This window comes from Siphateles boraxobius, unplaced genomic scaffold, assembly GCF_051911475.1.
Source record: "Siphateles boraxobius isolate OS27281-9 unplaced genomic scaffold, OSU_SipBor_1 11, whole genome shotgun sequence".
Lineage (NCBI taxonomy): Eukaryota > Metazoa > Chordata > Actinopteri > Cypriniformes > Leuciscidae > Siphateles > Siphateles boraxobius.
The window spans coordinates 195255-215745 of record NW_027508711.1 but is presented as its reverse complement, the minus strand read 5'-3'; the positions used below and the strand labels follow the sequence as shown (position 1 = coordinate 215745).

General features: G+C 38.2%; 1 protein-coding gene across 9 annotated transcripts in view; it reads left to right on the top strand.

Moving 5' to 3' along the window:
• The first annotated feature begins 266 nt into the window (after positions 1 to 266).
• specc1lb (sperm antigen with calponin homology and coiled-coil domains 1-like b) overlaps positions 267 to 20491 on the top strand; it is a 34179-nt gene continuing 13954 nt past the window's right edge. For 4 of the 9 annotated variants that reach the window (XM_077248603.1, XM_077248606.1, XM_077248602.1 and 1 more), the window contains exons 1-9: positions 11141 to 11252; positions 11580 to 11760; positions 11897 to 12041; positions 12196 to 13847; positions 14705 to 14912; positions 17099 to 17172; positions 17346 to 17521; positions 17682 to 17845; positions 18843 to 18973. In XM_077248603.1, coding sequence (XP_077104718.1) covers positions 11215 to 11252; positions 11580 to 11760; positions 11897 to 12041; positions 12196 to 13847; positions 14705 to 14912; positions 17099 to 17172; positions 17346 to 17521; positions 17682 to 17845; positions 18843 to 18973 — 2769 coding nt within the window. In that variant the 5' untranslated portion in view covers positions 11141 to 11214. Of the gene's footprint in view, positions 482 to 11140; positions 11253 to 11579; positions 11761 to 11896; positions 12042 to 12195; positions 13848 to 14003; positions 14105 to 14704; positions 14913 to 17098; positions 17173 to 17345; positions 17522 to 17681; positions 17846 to 18842; positions 18974 to 20491 lie in introns of those variants that run through there. The other 5 variants (XM_077248609.1, XM_077248604.1, XM_077248605.1 and 2 more) reach the window with 5 other exon arrangements.

Genomic DNA, 20491 nt, shown 5'->3' with positions numbered 1-20491 from the left:
ATTATGCATGTAGTATAAATATTTAGCTAAGACTCAACCTCAGACATAAGATATAAACGCAAGAGTTACACTGATTACACTTAAATGCTTTTTCCAGAAGGTTATGTCTATGTATGTTTTACATGCCTTTAGTTTTACAAAGCGCGCGGCTGAAAACAGAATAACACTGCTTCACGTGTTTAGTAATTAATACCAATCTTCAAGAAAATCATATTTTGTCCAAGACTTTTATTTTGAAAATATAGCAATGTTACTGAAAAAACCCTAGGCCGAATATTGTTCCCTGCTTCACACGTCGCGTTAGGCTTGGTAGTAGGACTGAGAAACACAAGCATCACTTCGCTGCCGGGGAGTCGGGAAACTGAGATTTATTTATTTTTTTACAAGATAAAATCGTTTATTTCGTTTTCTGTAATGATTACGTCAACTTGCTTTCATTCGGATACACCCTAGGAAGTTCTCCGAGTTCTAGTAGCGCAAGGTAAAAATGTAATTTAAGATAATGTCTTCTCATCGATCGATGTCGCTTGTTCTTCTGAATTGTGTCTCTGTTTGATTGTGGTCAGTTGTGTCGGGAAAGAGGGATTTAGGCCCACCGGGAGAATTTAAAACTTTTGTATAGTAATATATAGTATAGTAATATAACAATGTTTCCTGCCTGCCAGTGTATTTTCGTTTGATGTCATCATTTACAGCCTAAAGTCGCAGAAGTTTATGTCTTGATGGAAAAGTAATGTTGCATTTGTAATAAGATGAGTAACTGTTATGTATGATATGTGAATTATGTATCCTAATATCACCTGGCAGTGTCATTCCATGAATACAGTACACACTTTGGTTGTCCATGACTTTTTTTTTTTTAAGACCACTAATCTCAAGTTTTTTTTAATAGTGAGATTTATTATCTAGATATGTTTGACAAGCTATTGTCATCCACTTTAATTAAGTGGTGATTTTGGGCCTGTCCCTCATCTGAGCCCTTCTGTCAAATGTCATCATATTGATTTAATGCTATTGAATAGATACAATGTATTAATTAATAAAAAATGCACTAAGCTATTCTATGGAATGCTATTTAGAATTGTTTTATGTGTGTATAGCATGTCACACCACAGGACATGTCAACTTCTCAGAATATGTTTTTGCCAACTACACATAGAGTTAATTAGAAGTCTGTATCAGTTAATTAAAAAGAAGAAGAAGAAGAAAAGTCCACTCCATCTTCAGAATGTGTGGCAAGAAGATTTCCTTTAATGTTGTTGGGAATAGTCTCTGCTGAGTCTATGGCATCCATAGCTTTTTCCCATGAAGGCATTTGATGAGTTGGTTTGAATTGATTCTAGCAGGCAGCAGCACATTCCAGTCAACCCAACGCCCCCAAAACATCCAAAGCATTTTGGCTAGTGCTTCAGGGTAGAGTATATGGGTAAAGGCAAACCCTAATTTTGCATAAGGTTGTAAAAAGGATGATTGCAGTAGGAATTCTCTTATTATAGTTTTTTTTTGTTTTGTTTTGTTTTTTGCTTTGCTTTTCTATTGAGGATTTCTCTCAAAAACATAGCTTGTTGATTAACTGGGCTGCATGAAGTAGGCCTAGGCTACTGTATGTGAATTTTACTTCATTTCTGTTTTTGTTTTTTTAAGGGAAGGGCACCTGAGGAATATTTGGCTTGGTCTGTAACAGATTCATGTCACTTTTATTGTGTTCAGATTCAGAAGTCAACACTTCCTACAGCTCAGCGGTGATTGAAATCCTCAAAATCAATCAAAATTAAAGTTTTAATTTAGCAAGAATTTCTGTTCTAGCCTAATTTTTAATCATGGTGAGGTGCGTCCAAGCTGCTGGGATGTTAACTTGTTATAGCTTATGTCCCTCTTGCCAGAGTTCTTTATCGCTGAAGCATATTTCGATGGACTATGTGACGTCTTCTGTAGGACTCTTTACTTTTCAGTTGATTCTTATGAAAAGATTTTTAATTTGAGAGTGAGACCAGATTTAGTCATATAATTATTATCAAAGATAAACTTTATTTTTTTACTTGCCTTTTTATTTTGATGTTTTATATTATTTATTTACTTTTTATATCTTTCATTTTTTCTCACCCATGAATATAGCTCTAGTATTGCTGGCATGGTGTTGAATTTAGTTTTAGCTTAATCACATAGTTTGAACCAGACTTTGACACAGTCAAAACAGCACTATGTTTCATTTGATGATTTCGATCTTTTTAACTATTTTGCCCGAAACCGAAAAAATAAATTTTTACTGCTGTTTTGGCTGAATGTTTTTGGTTGTCGAATAGTTCAGTGCGTTACTAGCTAGTCTTTATAATCTCAAAAAAATCAAAACATCCCTTCAACCTTCTTCGCGCCATGTAACGTCCCTTTTCACAATCCAATCAATTCATGGTGAATAAAATCATATCCCGTCCTACATTTTTTATTCTCTTTGAATATCCTGTATCTGAAATAGGGGTTGTGAAACCTGTTTCCTGTTAACTTTAATTATTTCAAAATGTTATTTATGAAGTCAAAATAACATTTCTAGTCGCTCATTTTGCATAAAATGCTGTAATGTTTCTTTATCTTTCTCATACTTTTTGGTCCTTCTATGAGCGATTCATTAGAAATTCGTATTGGTTTTAACAGATTTGGGTATAAGCTACTGCCTGCATGCCCAGTGGGATGTCCTGTGGACCAGGCGGAGAGACAATGACCCAGTTGTACCTCTCTTGAGCTGACTGCATTCTGCTTGATCACATTATCAGTTCTCAGAGGAATGATTTTATTGAATGGAAGCTCTTATTAGTAGCGTCATGGATCTTATGTTTTAGACCCTTGTAATGATGTCTCACTTGATGGTAAAAACCCTTTAAAAGTAGCTAGTGTTTCCTAACTATGAGCCGTTTAGTGATTTATTTTTATTGGCTTATAGCTTATTTACAGGTTTCGACCTCCTGCTGTTATAATTGCAGACTGTTCAGTGTGTGTATGTGTAATCAACTGTCCAAACAAACACATTCCTCCCATCAAGGCTTCATATTGATGCTCAATTAACAAGCGGCTGCTGTATCAGGTCTGCAAGGAATTTCCATTATGGCTCGTTTCCACTGAGCGGTACGGTACGGTACAGTTCGGTACGGTACGCAATTATTTGCGTTTCCACTGTCAAAAGTTGTGAATGGTACCAAAAAGCCGAACCGTACCGTACCACTTTTTGGGTACCCTTCCGTTGGGGTACCTAGCACAGTGGAACGGTACTAAAGGGTGGAGCTAGACTCACTGCAGAACGCTGATTGGTTGACAGAGTATCGTCACTTGCGCGAGCTACAAGGGGAATGACAACAAAAGCAGCGCCATTTTTTTAATATACAGTTGGAATATAATAGTATGGTTATTCTTTCACGAAATGTAGTTTTAAGAGTTCCTCAGACGAGAATGTAGTTGTTTAAAGCTCAAATCTGTGGTTTATTTATAATGTTTTATGATAATTTGATCCATTCCAGGCGATCACCGGGCGCTCGGCGCTCATGTTCCCCGCCTGGAACAGCCTTTCCTCGGCTAGTCGTTCTGACGTTTGCCGCTGACTCTGTAGTGGTAATTCGTCTTGTGTAAATTTAACGGGTGATCTTTGGTCGCTTGAATCGATAATTCGTTCCCTGGCCAATCGTTTTGGCTGAGGGTTAAGTGAAGTTTCATATATTTAGGCTATTTAACTTTTCCGTTGTAACGTTAATGTTAGACCAGCGCTGAATTTGTATATTTGACTGAATTTTTTGCTTTATCTCTTATTGTATAGCTTCTTGTAACGTTACCTTTTACTTATACTTTTATAATGGCTATTATTGCTAAAACTGAAATTTAACTGGGTTGAGTTTTGTCATTTTTTATTTTATTACAAGATTATCACTGTAATGTTGTTTATTGCAACATTTGTACAAATGCAAATATTGCCAGGAATATGTTTAATATTTTTAAAATTTAAACGAAAAGATGCAGGGTTGTGTTTTATATTTCGTTTTGTTATAAATAGGCTAACGTTAAACATGCAGTAAATAATATAATCAGGTCTATACATTGCCTGAACCACATTTGTGTGCCTATAATGTTTAAAATGTATTTAAATGAAAACGAAAAGGGACAGAGTGGTGTTTTATAATATATTTCGTTTTATTGTTGCCTAAAATGTACATGCAGAGCGAGCTGAGTGACGCTTTCAAGAACGCGCTGTTCCATTTGGAGAATTACCGGACTCGCGTCCTCGGGAGTCATTCTGCTGAGAACTTTGCGTACTTGTTATTGAGAAATGCCTAATGTCGGCGCTTGTCTTCTTGTGACAAACATGCCGAGAAGCAAGGACAAGATCTGCTGTATGCCATCCATTAGTGTGTACTTTGTCGCTTTCTTCTTCGCGCGAAAATGACGTTGATCGCTTCTTTCCTGCAAACACCACGCCTATCAAGTAGGGTACTGTTGGCGGTGGAAACGCTAGCCGGATCATGGTTTACTGACCCGACCCGACCCGAACCGTACTGTACCGTACCGTACTGCTCAGTGGAAACGAGCCATTAGATGTGTGTCTGAAATAGCCCAAAGAATAATCCAAACACGGAATTCGAGAGAAATGGTGAAGAAATTGAATCCCTTGAACTCCACAGGACCATCTTGCCTGTTTTGCATATCAAACGGTTTGTTTAGGCAGAGCGTCAGTAGGTCAGGTTTGTGGTCACCGTTTAGTGGGCCATTAGAGATGCCTGGATTGTTCTGTCCTGCTTGGATTCCCTCTCAAGAGAATTAGTTTTTGTTTTTCAAAAGCTTCGTATTATTCCCCACAAGGTCCGCTTTCCTTTAATGTTTGAGAAAAAAGGCCGAACTTCACTGTGGCTTTCCTGTCAGACGGGGACAGAACTATGTCTTTGTCAGACGGGGACAGAACTATGTCTTTACCACATGGATCTCCCTCTGCAATACAACATCTGTTTTGTGTGTGTGTGTGTGCGCACTGCTGTTTTAGGATTTTTGTCTTATATTCCTATTTTTGCACGTTTATTTAATTTATTTCGAGGAGAGGGTCCATTTATTGAATTTTTACCTACAGCACTGGATGCATTTTCTCATCCTGCGCTACACAAGGCCAAATGACTTTCCCACCATGCGGCACATATTTAAGGCATTGTCACACTCTGTCGCTTTCAAAGGTAAATCAACCACCCAGCAGGAAGTTTAAACATGACCATTAAAGGGTAACTAAACCCCTGGTCAGAGCCTGACTCCACCCAATCACACCAATAAATACAACTTAGTATAACAATAACTGGGACAATGACATTTTTTTATGTTCATATGGTTTAATTAAATTTAATGGCAAATTACTTGCATTCGTTCTCTTTTTTGAGGACAAAGTCTAAAATGTCTGGTTTTAATTAATTTTGAGAGAATATGGGGATGCTTGCAAAATTGTCAATGTGGTGTAACCGTAAAAACATTGTACCAAACAATTTATCTTGTTTAAAAAAGGTGAAATTCTCAATAAAACACCATATCAGCTAGTTTGGCATAATCTTACATAAGAACTATTTAACAGTAAATGGAACACCATTGTTCTAAATATTATAATTAGTTTGGGAATCATGTGAGTCAAATCAAATTCCTGAAGTGTCAAGGCTGCATGCAAATGTTAGTAACTCTCATTAAAATGTGAGATAATTCAACATTTTAAGGGTATGGGCAGGTATTCTTAAGTATATGTCAAATGGTATGACCCCAGGAATACATTGATAATTCATCATTATCATAAAAATAGTTTTAACTTTAAAAATTACATTTTAAATATTACCACCGAGGCCACATGCTTACATAGGTTTCCGTGATATTGCCTGTCAAATTTGATTTTAAACTGAAATGTCAAATTGTGTAACCGGTTACACCTATTGACTCCTATTACAAGCCTTTCTGTTAGGGGCCAATTTAGTAAAATATCACTAGTTTATGATGCTGATTAAAAATGTAATATAAACTAACCTACTATTTGGAACTATTTTCAACTGTTCAATGTAACCAATGTAACCTCATTGGTTCTTGCAGAAGCTCAAAAGTGCTGCGTAACACAAGAATGAACTTCATTAGTTCTTGCGGAAGCTCAAACGTCCTGCATAACATACAAATTAACCTCATTGGTTCTTGCTGAAGCTCAAATTTGCTATGTAACACGAGAGTAAACCTCATTGGTTCTTGCAGCGTTCAAACATGTTGCGTAACACGAGAATGAACTTCATTAGGTCTTGCGGAAGCTGAAATGTGCTGCATAACACAAATGAACCTCATTGGTTCTTGCTGTAGCTCAAACGTGCTGCGTAACACAAGAATGAACCTCATTGTTTCTTGCTGAAGCTTAAACATGCTGGGTAACACGAGAATGAACCTCACTGGTTCTTGCTGAAGCTTAAACGTGCTGCGTAACACAATAATTAATTTAATTAGGTCTTGCGGAAGCTCAAACGTGCTGCATAACAAGAATGAACCTCATTGGTTCTTGCTGAAGCTCAAACGTGCTGTGTAACACAAGAATTATCCTTTTTTTTCTTGCTGAAGCTCAAACATGCTGTGTAACACAAGAATGATCCTCATTAGTTCTTGCAAGTTTTTTTTCAGCATTAACAAAAATGAAACCCCTTCTGCTGAACTTGTTGACTGTCATGCTTGATTTTCAGTCACAATTTCTTCAAAAAACAATGGCCTTTGACTCTAGAAGCAACATGGTCAGGTGGTGTAACTGGTTTGTGTCAATTGTCGTAACCAGTATTTTTTATAAACATATAATTATATAAAAATGTATTATCTAGTTTAGTGTAATAACATGGTTTTGAACAATTTCTACATCATTTTTTAGATTATTTATAGAAAAGGATTATTTAGAAAACTGAGTGGTTTTCAGCATATGTCCTGCCAAAAATTGCAAAAACACATTAAAAATTACATTTAGAGATAATTCAAAAATATATATTTTCATGTGATATATTAAAATTAAGTATTTATTTCTATGAGTACACTTACATGCCATCTAGGTGGATAAAATATTTAATATTTCTAATTCTTTGGCAGTTACACCATTTGACACATTCAGGTACATCTTAACTTTAGTAAGAAATGGTGCAAATGTCATTTTTAATTACATAAAATCAACGTAAATACACTATGTACATTTGAACATACCTGATGCATGTTTTTAAAACAAGTTTTTACAAGATTTTCGAATTTCTCATCTCAACAAATCTTATTTGTCTCTGACCCAACTATATTAGCATGGCATTCCTACCAACAGGCAATAGCATTCTGTTTATTATTAGCATGTGCTACAGTCATGTCTGCTTTAAATGCTCAAGCTCTTCAAAGTCAGGTGGATTCTGATTGGCTGTCAATGTTTCTTTCGTATAATTGTGGTGTTGACTTCATATTCTCTCAGAATTAGATTGATTGCTCAAGCTTTACAGTTATAGTTATCGTTATAGTTGTTGTTCTTTGTGTGAATGGGCCCTAAAGAAAAGCGTAGTTTTGGAATGCTTACATTTTCAGAAATTTGAAACATTTTGAAATTTTGTTTTTCTGTAGTTAAGTGTTCTCTGTTTCTATTAAGTGTGCCGCACGAGTCCTGAAAAGTGAAGCCAAAAAGTTTTATCGTCCCCTTGTTGCTGGATACAGTATAGGCAATAAAAACCAGCCTCTTCATGTATTCTAATAGAATGTGAGACAAAATAAAGAATCAAATTACACTTAAAAATTTTTTTCCAGAGGTAGTTACTCTCAATGATGGAAAGCGAACCATCATAATGAGTTGTTCTGCAGTAAGCTGTACCGATTCTGCAGGAGTGTGGGCGGTACCTCCACTTCATGCTCACTACTTTGCAGACCCGGGTTTAGGGCTGGGTGGTATATCGAGTTTGTACAATATATCGATATTTTTTTCCCCCAAGATATGGAATGAGGAAATACCGTTTATATCGATACAGCAGTTTGATACGAGCAAATCTGAAAAATAGTGGAGTACGCAGTGTGAGCTCCTGCAGTGAAAGAACAGTACAATTTGTCCTAAACATGACACAAGCTTATTAAGCGCTTCAAAATAACTGGTAAGATAGTTAACAAGTTTAAAGCAGTTTGCCCTGTCAGATGCTCGGACAGATAGCCTACTGTTAGTGACTGAAAGATAAATACTGGCGCTGTTTAATGCGTTTTAGACGTGGGGCTTTCCTCAGTCTTTAACTTACATTTCACAGGTATATTCTCCATCTGTAAATGTTCAAACAAATCAAACAAATATGTCCATTTCATTGTCAGGAGAGGACGAGCTTCTGCAAATGAATCTCCGCTAAAATTCAAGCTTCCGTGAATGAGCGCCGCCGCGCGCATGCGCGCCAAACAGACGAGCACAATAGAACAGTAGCGCAATAATTCTGACTAAAATACATATTACTAAAATATTTGTTGTTGGAGACAATAAATGTGCATATATGTGGAATTTTAAACCAAGTATATTTTTATGAAAGTGACCATTATAATGGGGTAATCAAATGCAGGCTAATATAATTAGTTTGTGCTTTTGTTTTTATTTTCATTTTTAGTTTAGCCTTTAGTCATTTTTAAAAACAAAAGCATTATTTTTGTTTTTAGTTTGTAATGTTAGAAAAGTTAGAATCCAATGTTATTTTAACCACCTTTTTGCACATAATATATTGCATGGCCTACATTACATTCCCTATTTGTTTCCATATCCTTCAATATCATTGTTTGGATATCATTGAGCAGGATGTGAAATAACATTTTTTTTTTAAAAATAAATACATTTTCTTTATCCAAATAGAAAAACGTAGAAAGTACCGAGATATATATCGTATATCGCCATTTAACCAAAAAATACAGAGATATGATTTTTTGGCCATATCGATATCGCCCAGCCCTACCCGGGTTCCGTAATTAGTGCAATATGTCAGTGTCATATTAGGACATTGGCGGCTTTGCTTTTCTCTACAATGGAAGAGAGTGTGTGATGGGTGTGTTGTCCATCTTTTTTACAGTCTATTGTCCCTATAGACCCCTTTTCAATTGGTAAACATGGTGACGTTTTTTGTGGGGTGAGCTTAGGTGGTGGCAGAACGATCCCTCTGGCCGCTTCCCTAACGTTAATATGGAAGTTTTGTTAGGTTGTTTTTTAACAATGACTGGAGAAAATCCGATTTTATCTTAATGTGCAAGGTCACTTACTGTCCAGGACCGCGACTGTTATTTGCAAAAGTTAATTTTAACGGACGGAACCAGATTGGCCGACCCATAGCCGTTACATGCTCACTCAATGATGGACGATCTGACAGGATTAACGTTAATGCTAGGCTACCTCCGGTTGAGTGACCTGACTTCTACACCTATCCGATAGAGAAACTGAGGTCATATAAATCTTTAGATGCCTAGAACTATGTGATGAATGGTCAAGACTTGTGTGGTACGATCCGCAGTTCTGCCTAGCCATCGCCAAGAAGACGACAATGTAAAGAGTGACATTACGGTGCAATTTTAACAATGTGAATATTTTCTAGAAATAAAAATTCCAGATACAGCATATTCATTTTTCATTGCTTCTTGCACCCAACAACACAACAAGATGACATTTAATAATAATAATAACAATTTAAGCTCCTTATAATGTAGCCGAATCTATGCTGGTTTGTATTGACCGCCTGCAGTTTTCCCTTTGTTTTGCCTCCACCTAGCGCCGTGACGTAACTGTGTCGTCGGCTCGAAATTGGTCTATACAGGTTCTGTTTTTATTTGAACATCTGTGTTTAGGACCACCATCTGAACAGATGATTAGAAGCTTCTTTATGTACCTGACATGACCCTTGACCCCAAGAGACATTGAAAGTCACACAATTCCTCCACATAGTCGGAGTTGAGTTGAAAGAGAAACCCACCCCCATCCTCAAAAGCTTTGAATGTATTTCTATAACCTCTTTCCCATTGACCAATGCCTAGACAGGCTAATTTTGGAGTCATAGAGTGTGATTCTTTATGTTTTCACCTGAAATATTTAAAATTATTTTCATTTTCCACTGGCGATCATTGAGTTTGTCTTGTTACCCGATATGAATTTACTTGTTTGGTCCTGCATTTTTGAGGCTGTGTGTCTTTGAATTGTTTTTGGAAGCGTGTTGATGGATTTGTCTCTCTGTTGAAGTGCTGCAATTCGGCGCTCAGATTTGTGCAAATGCCTGGAAGCCGTTTTCATACTGAACACTGAAATCAAGTCTGGATCGAACGTTTTGTGTTTGATAGAAAGTTGGCTTCCATGAACTCTCAAGTGGGAAGTTAACTCGGGCAACTAACTGCTCCACTGAAGAATTTTACTGCAGAGTGTCTTTTCCCTTTAGGACTTGTACAATTACATTTTTTATTATTTTACTGAGAAAGAACTGAGAGTTGTGGTCTGGAGTTGGGTGTGGTGCTTTTTGTTTTGACTCCTCTGCAAACATATCAACTTAAAATATGGGCATTTCTCATCTATTTGCCATCAAAGTATCCAAATCGCCCTAGGTTCGATTTGCAAAGAGAGACCACATAGTGGCAAGTAAATTGTCAGAGTTCACTAGCTGCTTGAGCATGCACTGGAGTCTCTGGTTCTTGATTTCTAGCAGTTACATCAACATGAGTACACTTACTTGCACAGATCTTACTTCTAGACCTCTGTTGCCCTTAAATGTATGATTTTATAGCTAATTAACCTTTATAGATGGGCTATGGTATTTTTACATGCTTATTAAGACATTATAGGTGATTAGGCTATATTACTAGTGTGGACCATCTTCACAAGTATACTGTGAAGGAAATTTACTATATAAATTCATAGAGCTACTGTGTTTTTTCTAGCCTCAGACCTAGCCCTGGTGCTCTACACTTTTAAAGCCTTTTAAGGCTTGACGCAGTTGGTCAGCTCTTCCAACGGGCCCGGCCTCCACCCATGATGATGTGATAAGAGAGGCAGTTCCATCCTCTTCTGACTCTCCTCCAATCACGCAGTGTTGTGTGCATTCAAACTCTGGCCAATGACTGTTTTCCCCTAAAGTGTCTGAGTTTACAGTGTGTGTGTGAAGCTGCATAAATAGAGTCCTCTGGGACTGTTATGTTACATTACAACTGTCTAAAAGCAAAAGCATAGACTTGTACATAATGTGTTCCCCGAGGAAAATAACCAGTGCTGGAGTAAGGTAATGAGATATTTTGATTAAAGCTTTGCATGATTAAATGCTATTGAATGCTACTGGGCAAAAAGATAGGTCTGAAGAATAAATTATGTGGCAGCGATGTCTTTGTGATATATATTTTTTGTGTTATGGCTGGGTTTACTTAGTATTGCATGTCATAATGTTCTGAAACTTCTTTCTTTAACACTGTTTTGTATTTTCTGAAGGAGTGGGGTATTTTAAATTGTTGTCCAATATAAACTTGTTTTGCATTTTTTTTGTTCCATTTGAATCTGCGTAAATACAGCCAAATTTATCTAAACGACTCCTCGTCTGCTTTTCTTTATTTAGATTACGCTGTAAATGTATCAAGAACTTGGAGCCAAGCATGAAAAAGGCGACCAAGCCCACGGCTGCCACCTCCAGAACCTCAGCGGGCACTAAGGCCCCAGGCAGACCAGAGGGAAGCAGCATTATGGGCACAGGTGGCAAGATGACAAACAAAACCCATAGTGCCGCTCCACTTTCTAAGGTAACTGTTTAGTATGGAGAAATTGGAAACATGTTTTTAATCATTATCAATATGTTGAACCAAGTTCCAGCTAAGAATGTTAGCTTGTGATTTGTCTGTAACAGATCATTAACTTAATGTTTTGCATGCTAACCAGGCAAAGAGCAATGATGATCTCCCAGTGGTCAATGCAGGAAGTGGAGCAGTGTCCATTAGCAACAGTAACACTTCTGCTAGAAACAAGAGAGGAACCTCCTCTCAGAAGACCAGCAGCACTGAGACAAGGTCCAAGACCAGTTCAGGTAGCGCTATATCATTACCTTGGTTCTGAAGATGTTAAATGAAAAAGTGTGTTGCAAAATTACTTTGATACCCACAACACCGCTAATGAAATGTCCATAATATTTATGTAGTCGTGGAATGTTTCAGCTCACAACTTTTTTTTTCTTCTAATAGGTCTTTCAGGAAGGCGTGCCATGTCATCCACAGCCAAGGATCCAGGCACGACCAGAGAGAACTTGCGAGAAAGAACCAGAGCCAGTGCTGCCAAAAAGCTCGCCGGACCCACTGATGCCATGCCTCAGAAGCGGTCACGATGCCATACTGTAGCTGAAACGGAGTCTCGCTTGACCAAATCTCGCTCAGACAGCCAGATAAGCCATAAAGCAGTGCTGGAGGGTCAAGTGATCGACCTGCTGGGCTTAGCCAAGAGCAAAGACCTGGAGATCCTCAATCTCCGCTCTGAACTTAGAGGTATGAAGGCCCAGCTTGGTCTGGAAGAACTTGAAGCCCCTGATCCAGAACAAAGTTCTCAAGAAACCAAGCAGCCTCAGGAGAAAGAGGTTTCTCCTGTGATCAGTGCCACTGATGTGGAGTCCACTCTCCTCCTCCTTCAAGACCAGAACCAGGGCATCCTTGATGAGCTAAATATGCTGAAAAGTGAAAACCGAATGCTGAAGGATCGCCTCAATGCTCTTGGCTTCTCTCTGGAGCACCGTTTGGACAGCCCTAACAAAGGTCTACTTTGCCCGTCCCTTAGTCCAGAGCCTGTAGCTTCCGGCAGCAGTGGAGGTCAGCGCGAAAGCAGAGGAAGTAGCTTGCGCACGTCTTCCGCAGAAGGCTCTGCCCAAGGCTCTACCGAAGACCTTCTGTCAGAACCGAGACGTGTAGGTTCTCCTGATGCAGTGGACAGTGAGTGCAGTGAGGCCTACCAGCCAATCACCTCCAGTGATGATGCTCTGGATGCGCCCTCAGGTTGTGGATCGTCTTCTGAATCAGAAGGAGGGCCACCGAGTGGGGAAAATTCCCGCAGGGGCAGCAGCGGGAACACCAGCGTGGTTTCTGTGGCCTGCCTGACTGAGCGAATCCATCAAATGGAGGAGAACCAGCACAGCACGTCAGAAGAACTCCAAGCCACCCTTCAGGAGCTTGCTGATCTGCAGCAGATAACACAAGAGCTGACCACGGAGAACGAACGCCTGGGCGAGGAGCGCGCCATTCTTGTCGACTCCCTCTGTCAACAAGGGGAGCGTTTGGAACTGTACGGAAGACAGCTGGACTACTTCCGGGGCCTTCTTGATGAGCACCGGGTGGTGTATGCCAAGGATGACGAAGATGCCAAAAGCGGGCGCTATGTGGAGCTGGAGAGGCGCTACGCCGAACTGAATGAGGGCTCGCATTTTGAGCGGGAGCAACTGCTGGGTGTCCAGCAACAGCTAAGCAGTGCTCTCAAGATGGCGGAACAGGAAAATGCAGAAGCCCAAAGCCTGATGGTAGCATTGAAGGAGCGTGTCCATATGGCAGAGAGAGCTGTGGAAATGGAACGGAGGGAGCGGGCCGTCGCCAAAGCGGAGTTGGAAGCATTGAGGGTGGTGTCTGAAGGGGAGCAGGTGGAGCTGAACCGCTGCAGAATCCAACTTGAGCAGGAGAGGCAGAGAGTGGCCCAGCTCCTCTCCATCCACAATGCAGGAGATAAGACAGACATACGCCACTTGCTGGACAGCGAGAGATTAGACAAGGAGCGTGCGGAGGCCAAAGCAGCTCAGTTGCAAGAGGAACTGGGGCACACGCGCAGTGGAGCTGCCCAGCTACAGGAGGCAATTAGTAAGGTGATATTGACAAAAACATATCTTTGATTATTTTAAGTTGTCTTTAACCACGTCCAAGGTCTGAAGATGTGCTACATTTTATGTGGAACTTATTTCACAACTGTTAAAAAAGTATGTTCTATGTGTATGAATGTGTGTTGTATGAATGAAATTCAGACGTTCTACATCTGCCATGTTGACACTGTCATGTGACTTAAGCCGTCAGTTGCGTCGCTTCTCTGCCATTCACAACTCCTCTCCTGTGGCCTCATGAAATAGTATGTCCATCATATGCACACTTTAGAATCTCGCCAGAAGTAGTAGGTCATCCTAGTACTATTTGCCTACTGTTATGAATACAATGAATTCTAACATACTCTTTTCATACAGAGTTTTTTTTTTTTTAGTTTTTTTTTTTAAGGCAAGTAAGCATATTCGGACACAGTGGCTACATCTGAAGTCGCATACTCTCTGAGTATGTAGTTATTTTGAAGAAGTAATTACTAAATGGTCACTAAAAAAGTACGTTCTATATAGTATGAATGTAATCCGGACAAACTACGTTCGTCATGTTGTCATTATCATCTTACCTAACAGTGTCAGTTGCATCGCCATTCATAAATCCTCTCCCGTAGCCTCATGGGATAGTAAAGTGTCCATCATATGCACACTTCAGAATCTTGCCAGAAGTAGTAGCTCTTTTATGAGTAATGTGAATTTTGATAGTCTTCTATTGTCATTCCTAAATTCACATATTGGATCTCCAGGTTAACTGGTACATTTTCCAAAATGTAATGCAGGTTTACTTTCTGTTTTGTCTATAGCTGATTACATGCCTGATGTATCCCTGCTAACATGCATCCTTGTGTTCGCTATAGCTTGAGGGTGAGTTCCGAGCATTTCGTGTCGATATCCAGGCACAGTTAGCGGAGCAGAAGCGGCTCCTGGAGCAGCAGTGCTCTGAACTAGAGGAAAAAGATACAGAGATCGCTGACATGAAGGAGACCATCTTTGAGCTGGAGGATGAAGTCGAGCAGCATCGGGCTGTCAAGCTTCATGACAACCTCATCATTTCCGACCTGGAGAGTAAGTCACAATCATAGAATGGTTTCCATGGCTACTGGTCGCTTAACATTATTTATATGGAATTGACACATTAAATATAGTTATACAATTGTATTTAATTGATGTATTAAAAAATATGATATGTATATTTATCAAAATTATATATTTATAAAAAATATTGTGCCAAAAAATTCTGTAGAGCAGAATACATGTAGTTGGATACATGGCCCGTTCACACCTAAGGACTAACGATAAAGATATAATTCTAAAAATCGCTAAATATGAAAGAATAGAAAAGTCCACACCACAACTATGATGATAACGGCACAGAGAAACGATATCATTGGAATCACTTTCAGAACGAATTTTTTTTCCGGCTGATGAGCGATTAAATCATTGACAGCCAATCAGAATTCAAGTGGCTGGCGACAAAACTGCTGCGTGCGCTTACAATAAATAGAATGATATTGTACGTTGGTGTGAATGCTAATACAGTGCTGGTTAGAATTATTTGCCCCCTTGGTAAATATGATCAAAGATGGCTGTAAAATATAAATCTGCTTTGTTAATCCCTTTGATATTTAAAAAAAAATGCAAAAATCTAACATTTTATTGAAGTAAAAGAATTGAAAGTGGGGGGAAAATGACTTGTGCAATAAATGTTTTTCTCCAAATCACATTGAGAACAATTATTTGCCCACTTTTACTAAATACTTTTTGCAACCTTCTTTTTCCAAGGAAACAGCAATGAGTCTTCTCCTATAATGCCCGATGAGTTTGGAGAACACCTGACAAGAGATCAGAGACCATCCCTCCATTCAGAATCTCTTCAGATTCCCAGATCCATGTTGGCACTTCTTCTCTTCAGTTCAGCCCAGTCATTTTATATTGGGTTCAGGTCTGGGGACTGGGATGGCCATTGCAGGTGCTTGGTGCTAAGTGACCCATGTTTGTTTTGAAGTATGTTTTTTAGTTAGCTTTTTTGGCAGTAAACACTTAAGATGGGTTTGGTGCACACAGGGATAAAAAAGTACTCCATGTGTACAATGAAATACTCTGCTGTACCTTTAATGCTGTGGGCCTAATTTTCTGCCAGAGGTCCTGGACATCTTGTTCAGATACATGGCATCATGGATTCGATCAAATACCAACAGATAAAAAATCTAAACATGACAATCTCTGCTAGAAATCTTATAATGAGCCATGTTTGGATCTTCCAACAGGACAGTGATCCAAAAACAAACATCGAAATCAAAACAAAAATGTGTTACTGAGTATAAAACCAAGCATCTGCCTTGAACATCCCAGTCCCCAGACCTGAACCCAATATAAAATAACTGGGCTGAACTGAAGAGAAGAAGCGCCAACATGGATTTGGGAATCTGAAGAATCTGGAGAGATTCTGTACGGAGGAACGGTCTCTGATCTCTTGTCAGTTGTTCTCCAAACTCATCAGGCATTATAGGAGACTCAGAGCAAAAAGGAGGTTGCAAAAAGTATTTCATAAAAGGGGGGCAAATAATTGTTCCCAACGTGTTTTGGAGAAAAACATTTATTTCATAATACATTTTTTTTAAATAAAATATCAAAAGGATTAATGCAGATTTATTTTTTACAGCCATCCTTGATCATATTTACCAAGGGGGGCAAATAATTCTGACCAGAATTGTATATTAATATAGTTATTGTTCTAGGTGTAAACGGTCCAGACTGAAGAAAAAATCGAAGTGAGAATAGTTTATTGTATTGGTATATACTTATATATAAATATATCAAATGTGCATAATGTGAAATAGATCTCAAGTAAAGAATTATACAGAAAACAATTCATGTGTCATCAACAATTGATGTGTTTTCTCTATGTGTGTAACACAAATTTGTCTGGTGTTGACCAGATGCCGACCGTTTTGTTTTCATTATTTTGTAGTTATGCAGGCTGTCCACATAGAGGCGGCATCGAGCTATCTGAGTATGAAATACAGACTTTGTCCTGACTTAACGTGTTTAGCTTTCAGTTTCATTTTATTGGAATGATAGTTTTACTGTATGTATTACCAAAAATCAATACTAAGAAACATATTTCCAAAGATAACATAATTGTATAAAATTAAAATTAGGCATTTTAATAAAATAAACTTTCAGCAACACATAAATGAACATTTAACTTTACTTATAAATCTGTATTTATTTCTGCCCCCCCCCCTCAGATTCCATCAAAAAGCTTCATAATCAGAAATATGATATGGAGAAGGAGATTAAGGTTCTTCACCGTAAATTGCGGGTAAATTTTCTCTTTTTATGTTCTGTGTTTGCACTGTATATATCAGGGTTTTTATAGTCATTGTAATCTTAAAGATGGTTTTAAGATTACAAATTCCATCTTTGTGACTTTTCACCCAAGAAATTATCGTCATGATTCTCCAAATGAATTTAAATGACACCTGTCACTCGCAGGAGGAATCAGCCGAGTGGCGTCAGTTCCAAGCTGATCTGCAAACGGCCGTTGTCATCGCCAACGACATCAAGTCAGAAGCTCAGGAGGAGATTGGAGACATGCGGCGCCGCCTACAGGAAGCTCAGGAGAAAAATGAGAAGATGAACAAAGAGCTGGATGACCTAAAGAGCAAGAAGTAAGAGAAGATGTAGTGTAGATTTACAACCCAGAGTAAATGTGTTGTGACTACAGGGATATTGATACTCTCAGACACAGGTTGTGTGATTTTGTTTGTATGTGTAACAAATATTTGCATATGCAGGATCTTTGAGTGTCGGTGTGTCTTGTTTTTACAGGCAGGAAGAGGAGCGTGGTCGTGTGTATAATTATATGAATGCCGTGGAGAGAGACCTGGCTGCGCTGAGGCAAGGGATGGGCCTTAGTCGACGTTCCTCCACTTCCTCTGAACCATCGCCCACCGTCAAAACACTTATTAAGAGCTTCGACAGCGCCTCCCAAGGTTCACAAAGCATGCAGTTTTATGTAGATGCATTCTCATATTTGGAGTGGTGTGGCTTATTGTTTATAGATCTTTGCTGATAAACAAAAGGTTGTTGGTTGTTCGAACCCCACAATGTAATAAATATATGAGCTACAGGTTTCAGAGTGAAGCGCAGTGTTTACACACCTGATGTCATGAGCTGGATGCATGCAAATGAACACAGTGCTGCATTTCACTTCATTTTTCTGTGCCAGCAACCCATCAGAATAAAAGCTTGATGGATTACTGTTTGAAAATGGAAAGAAAATGGAAAAATGAAGAAATTAAAATGTAAACATCATTATTGTAATTTTACAATAATATAAAATTATATTTTTTCTTTTTTTACAGTGCCAAAAGTATTATTATTATTATTATTATAACTACAATATATGTCTTATATTTTTATTTAATAATATCACAATTAAATCACAATAATAATTATTTTAAAATTATTAAATATAATAATTTGTCAAAAACAGTGGGAATGGGGCTTATGAAAAAGTGGAAAGATAAAAAAAAATACAAAAAGATTTAGAAAAGATTTTGTGTACACCTTACTTGGATTAAGATACTTTCACAGAAATTGATAGCACATTTTGACAAATAATTACAAAGAAACAGCAATTACACATTGAATGAAATTGAAATTAAATTTGAATTAAAGTAGAAAAACTGAAATAGTACTGTATAGTAATAGTAAAATGCACTCCAGTTTTATAAAAAAAAAAAAAAATTGCCATTTAAAAACTTTGCTGAAAAATTAATTTTTACTCTGAAGGCTTTTTTATTTTATTTATATTTTCTCTGCAGATGAATCACCCCACTCACTCTAGAATGATTCATTGTTTTCAAGTTGTTAGTGTTATTCCAGTATCGTGCAGCCCTGCTAGCCTGCAAATACATGAAGCCATGTATTTTCTTTTACAAGTCGCATGATATCTGTGTCCGTTTGTCCATCCGTCTCTCTGTACAGGTCCTGTTCCAGCCAGTCCGGTTGCTTCTGCTGTTGCTGTTGCTGTTGTTGCTGCTGCCGCTATTTCCAGAACCCCCCTCAGTCCCAGTCCGATCAAAACCCCTCCAGCCGCTGCTGTCTCTCCTATACAGGTATAAACAATCAGTATTAACTTATGGATGGAGATAGTCCTACAACCAAAACCTTAAAATACATGAGTAGTTTATATCAGGTTATGAATATATTACAATAGTGTTATATGTATCACAATAAAGTTATTTTGGCTGGCTTTTCAACCCCTAAATTATTTACATATTACAAAATAATGTAATGTCGTCTCTTTTTTTAGCACTTATTTTATTTTAAACTTCAAACAAAAAGTAAGATTCTGCATAACAAATAATTTTAAAGTTTGACATTAAGCATTATTTAACCATCACCAAAAAACTAATTAATCAAAACAGTTAAACTACCATTCAAACTTTTGGGTCAGTAAGATTTTCATAATTTAGAAAGAAACCTCTTTTGCTCACCAGTAAAAACAGTTATATTGTGAAATTTTATTAGAATTTAAAATAACTGTGTTCTATTATAATTTGTTTTTTTAATGTAATTTATTTAATTATTTTCAGCAGCCATTACGTCAGTCTTCAGTTTCACATGATCCTTCAGAAATCATTCTAATGCTGATTTTGCTGCACAAGTAACATTTCTTATTATAATCATATTAGTATTATTTTTATTTGTATCAATTGAATGCATCTTTGCTGAATAAAAGTATTAATTTCTTTACTGACCTCAAACCTTTAAACCTTTATTTAATAGCCTCATGTTAATAGTAAACTGACTTTGCCGTGGGATAGATGGGTCTGTGTTTGATAGATTTATTAGCAATGTCTGGATTCTTCTCCATCGGGATTTTCTGACCTAACACCCCTGTATGTCAGATGAGATCTCCAGACCGTGTGTGTGTGTGTGTGTGTGTGTGTGTGTGTGTGTGTGTGTGTGTGTGTGTGTGTGTGTGTGTGTGTGTGTGTGTGTGTGTGTGTGTGTGTGTGTGTGTGTGTGTGTGTGTGTGTGTGTGTGTGTGTGTGTGTGTGTGTGTGAGGATGTCCTTTGCAGTGTTTCTCTTTTTGAATAGGACATAGAAGTCTCCTCAAAATGTGCCAAAACAGGATGTTTTTGTAAGGACAGAAAAAAAATCAGACAGTTTGACGTACTGTGAGTGCCAAAAGTTTGAGGCACAGAGATTTTGTTTGTTTATTTGTGGTGAATTTGAGTTTTAGAACATGATGTTCTATGGACATGAAATCACGCAGCTTGAAGCAAAAGTTCACATATGAACATCCAATTTGAGATAAAACAGTAAAAAAAATCCCTGAAGCTAGACCAGAAAATCACTTTCTTGAGCATGGGCCAATGAAAATTTGCCTTGCAATTAGGGTGGGGGTGGGGGGGGGGGGGGAGGGGCTTTATTGGCTTAAGCCATGTGGAGTTGCTCGGTCGACGGGGGGGTTGGGGTGGGTGGCACTACCTCTCTGCCGTGCGCGCTGTTTGAACATACTTATTCATCGTAGTGTATTAAGTGTATAAGTTTCCCGGGACAGGTTGTTAAAAAGAAGATCAAACCCGGAAAAACCGGGTGGCAGCACTATCGGGAATATGGGACA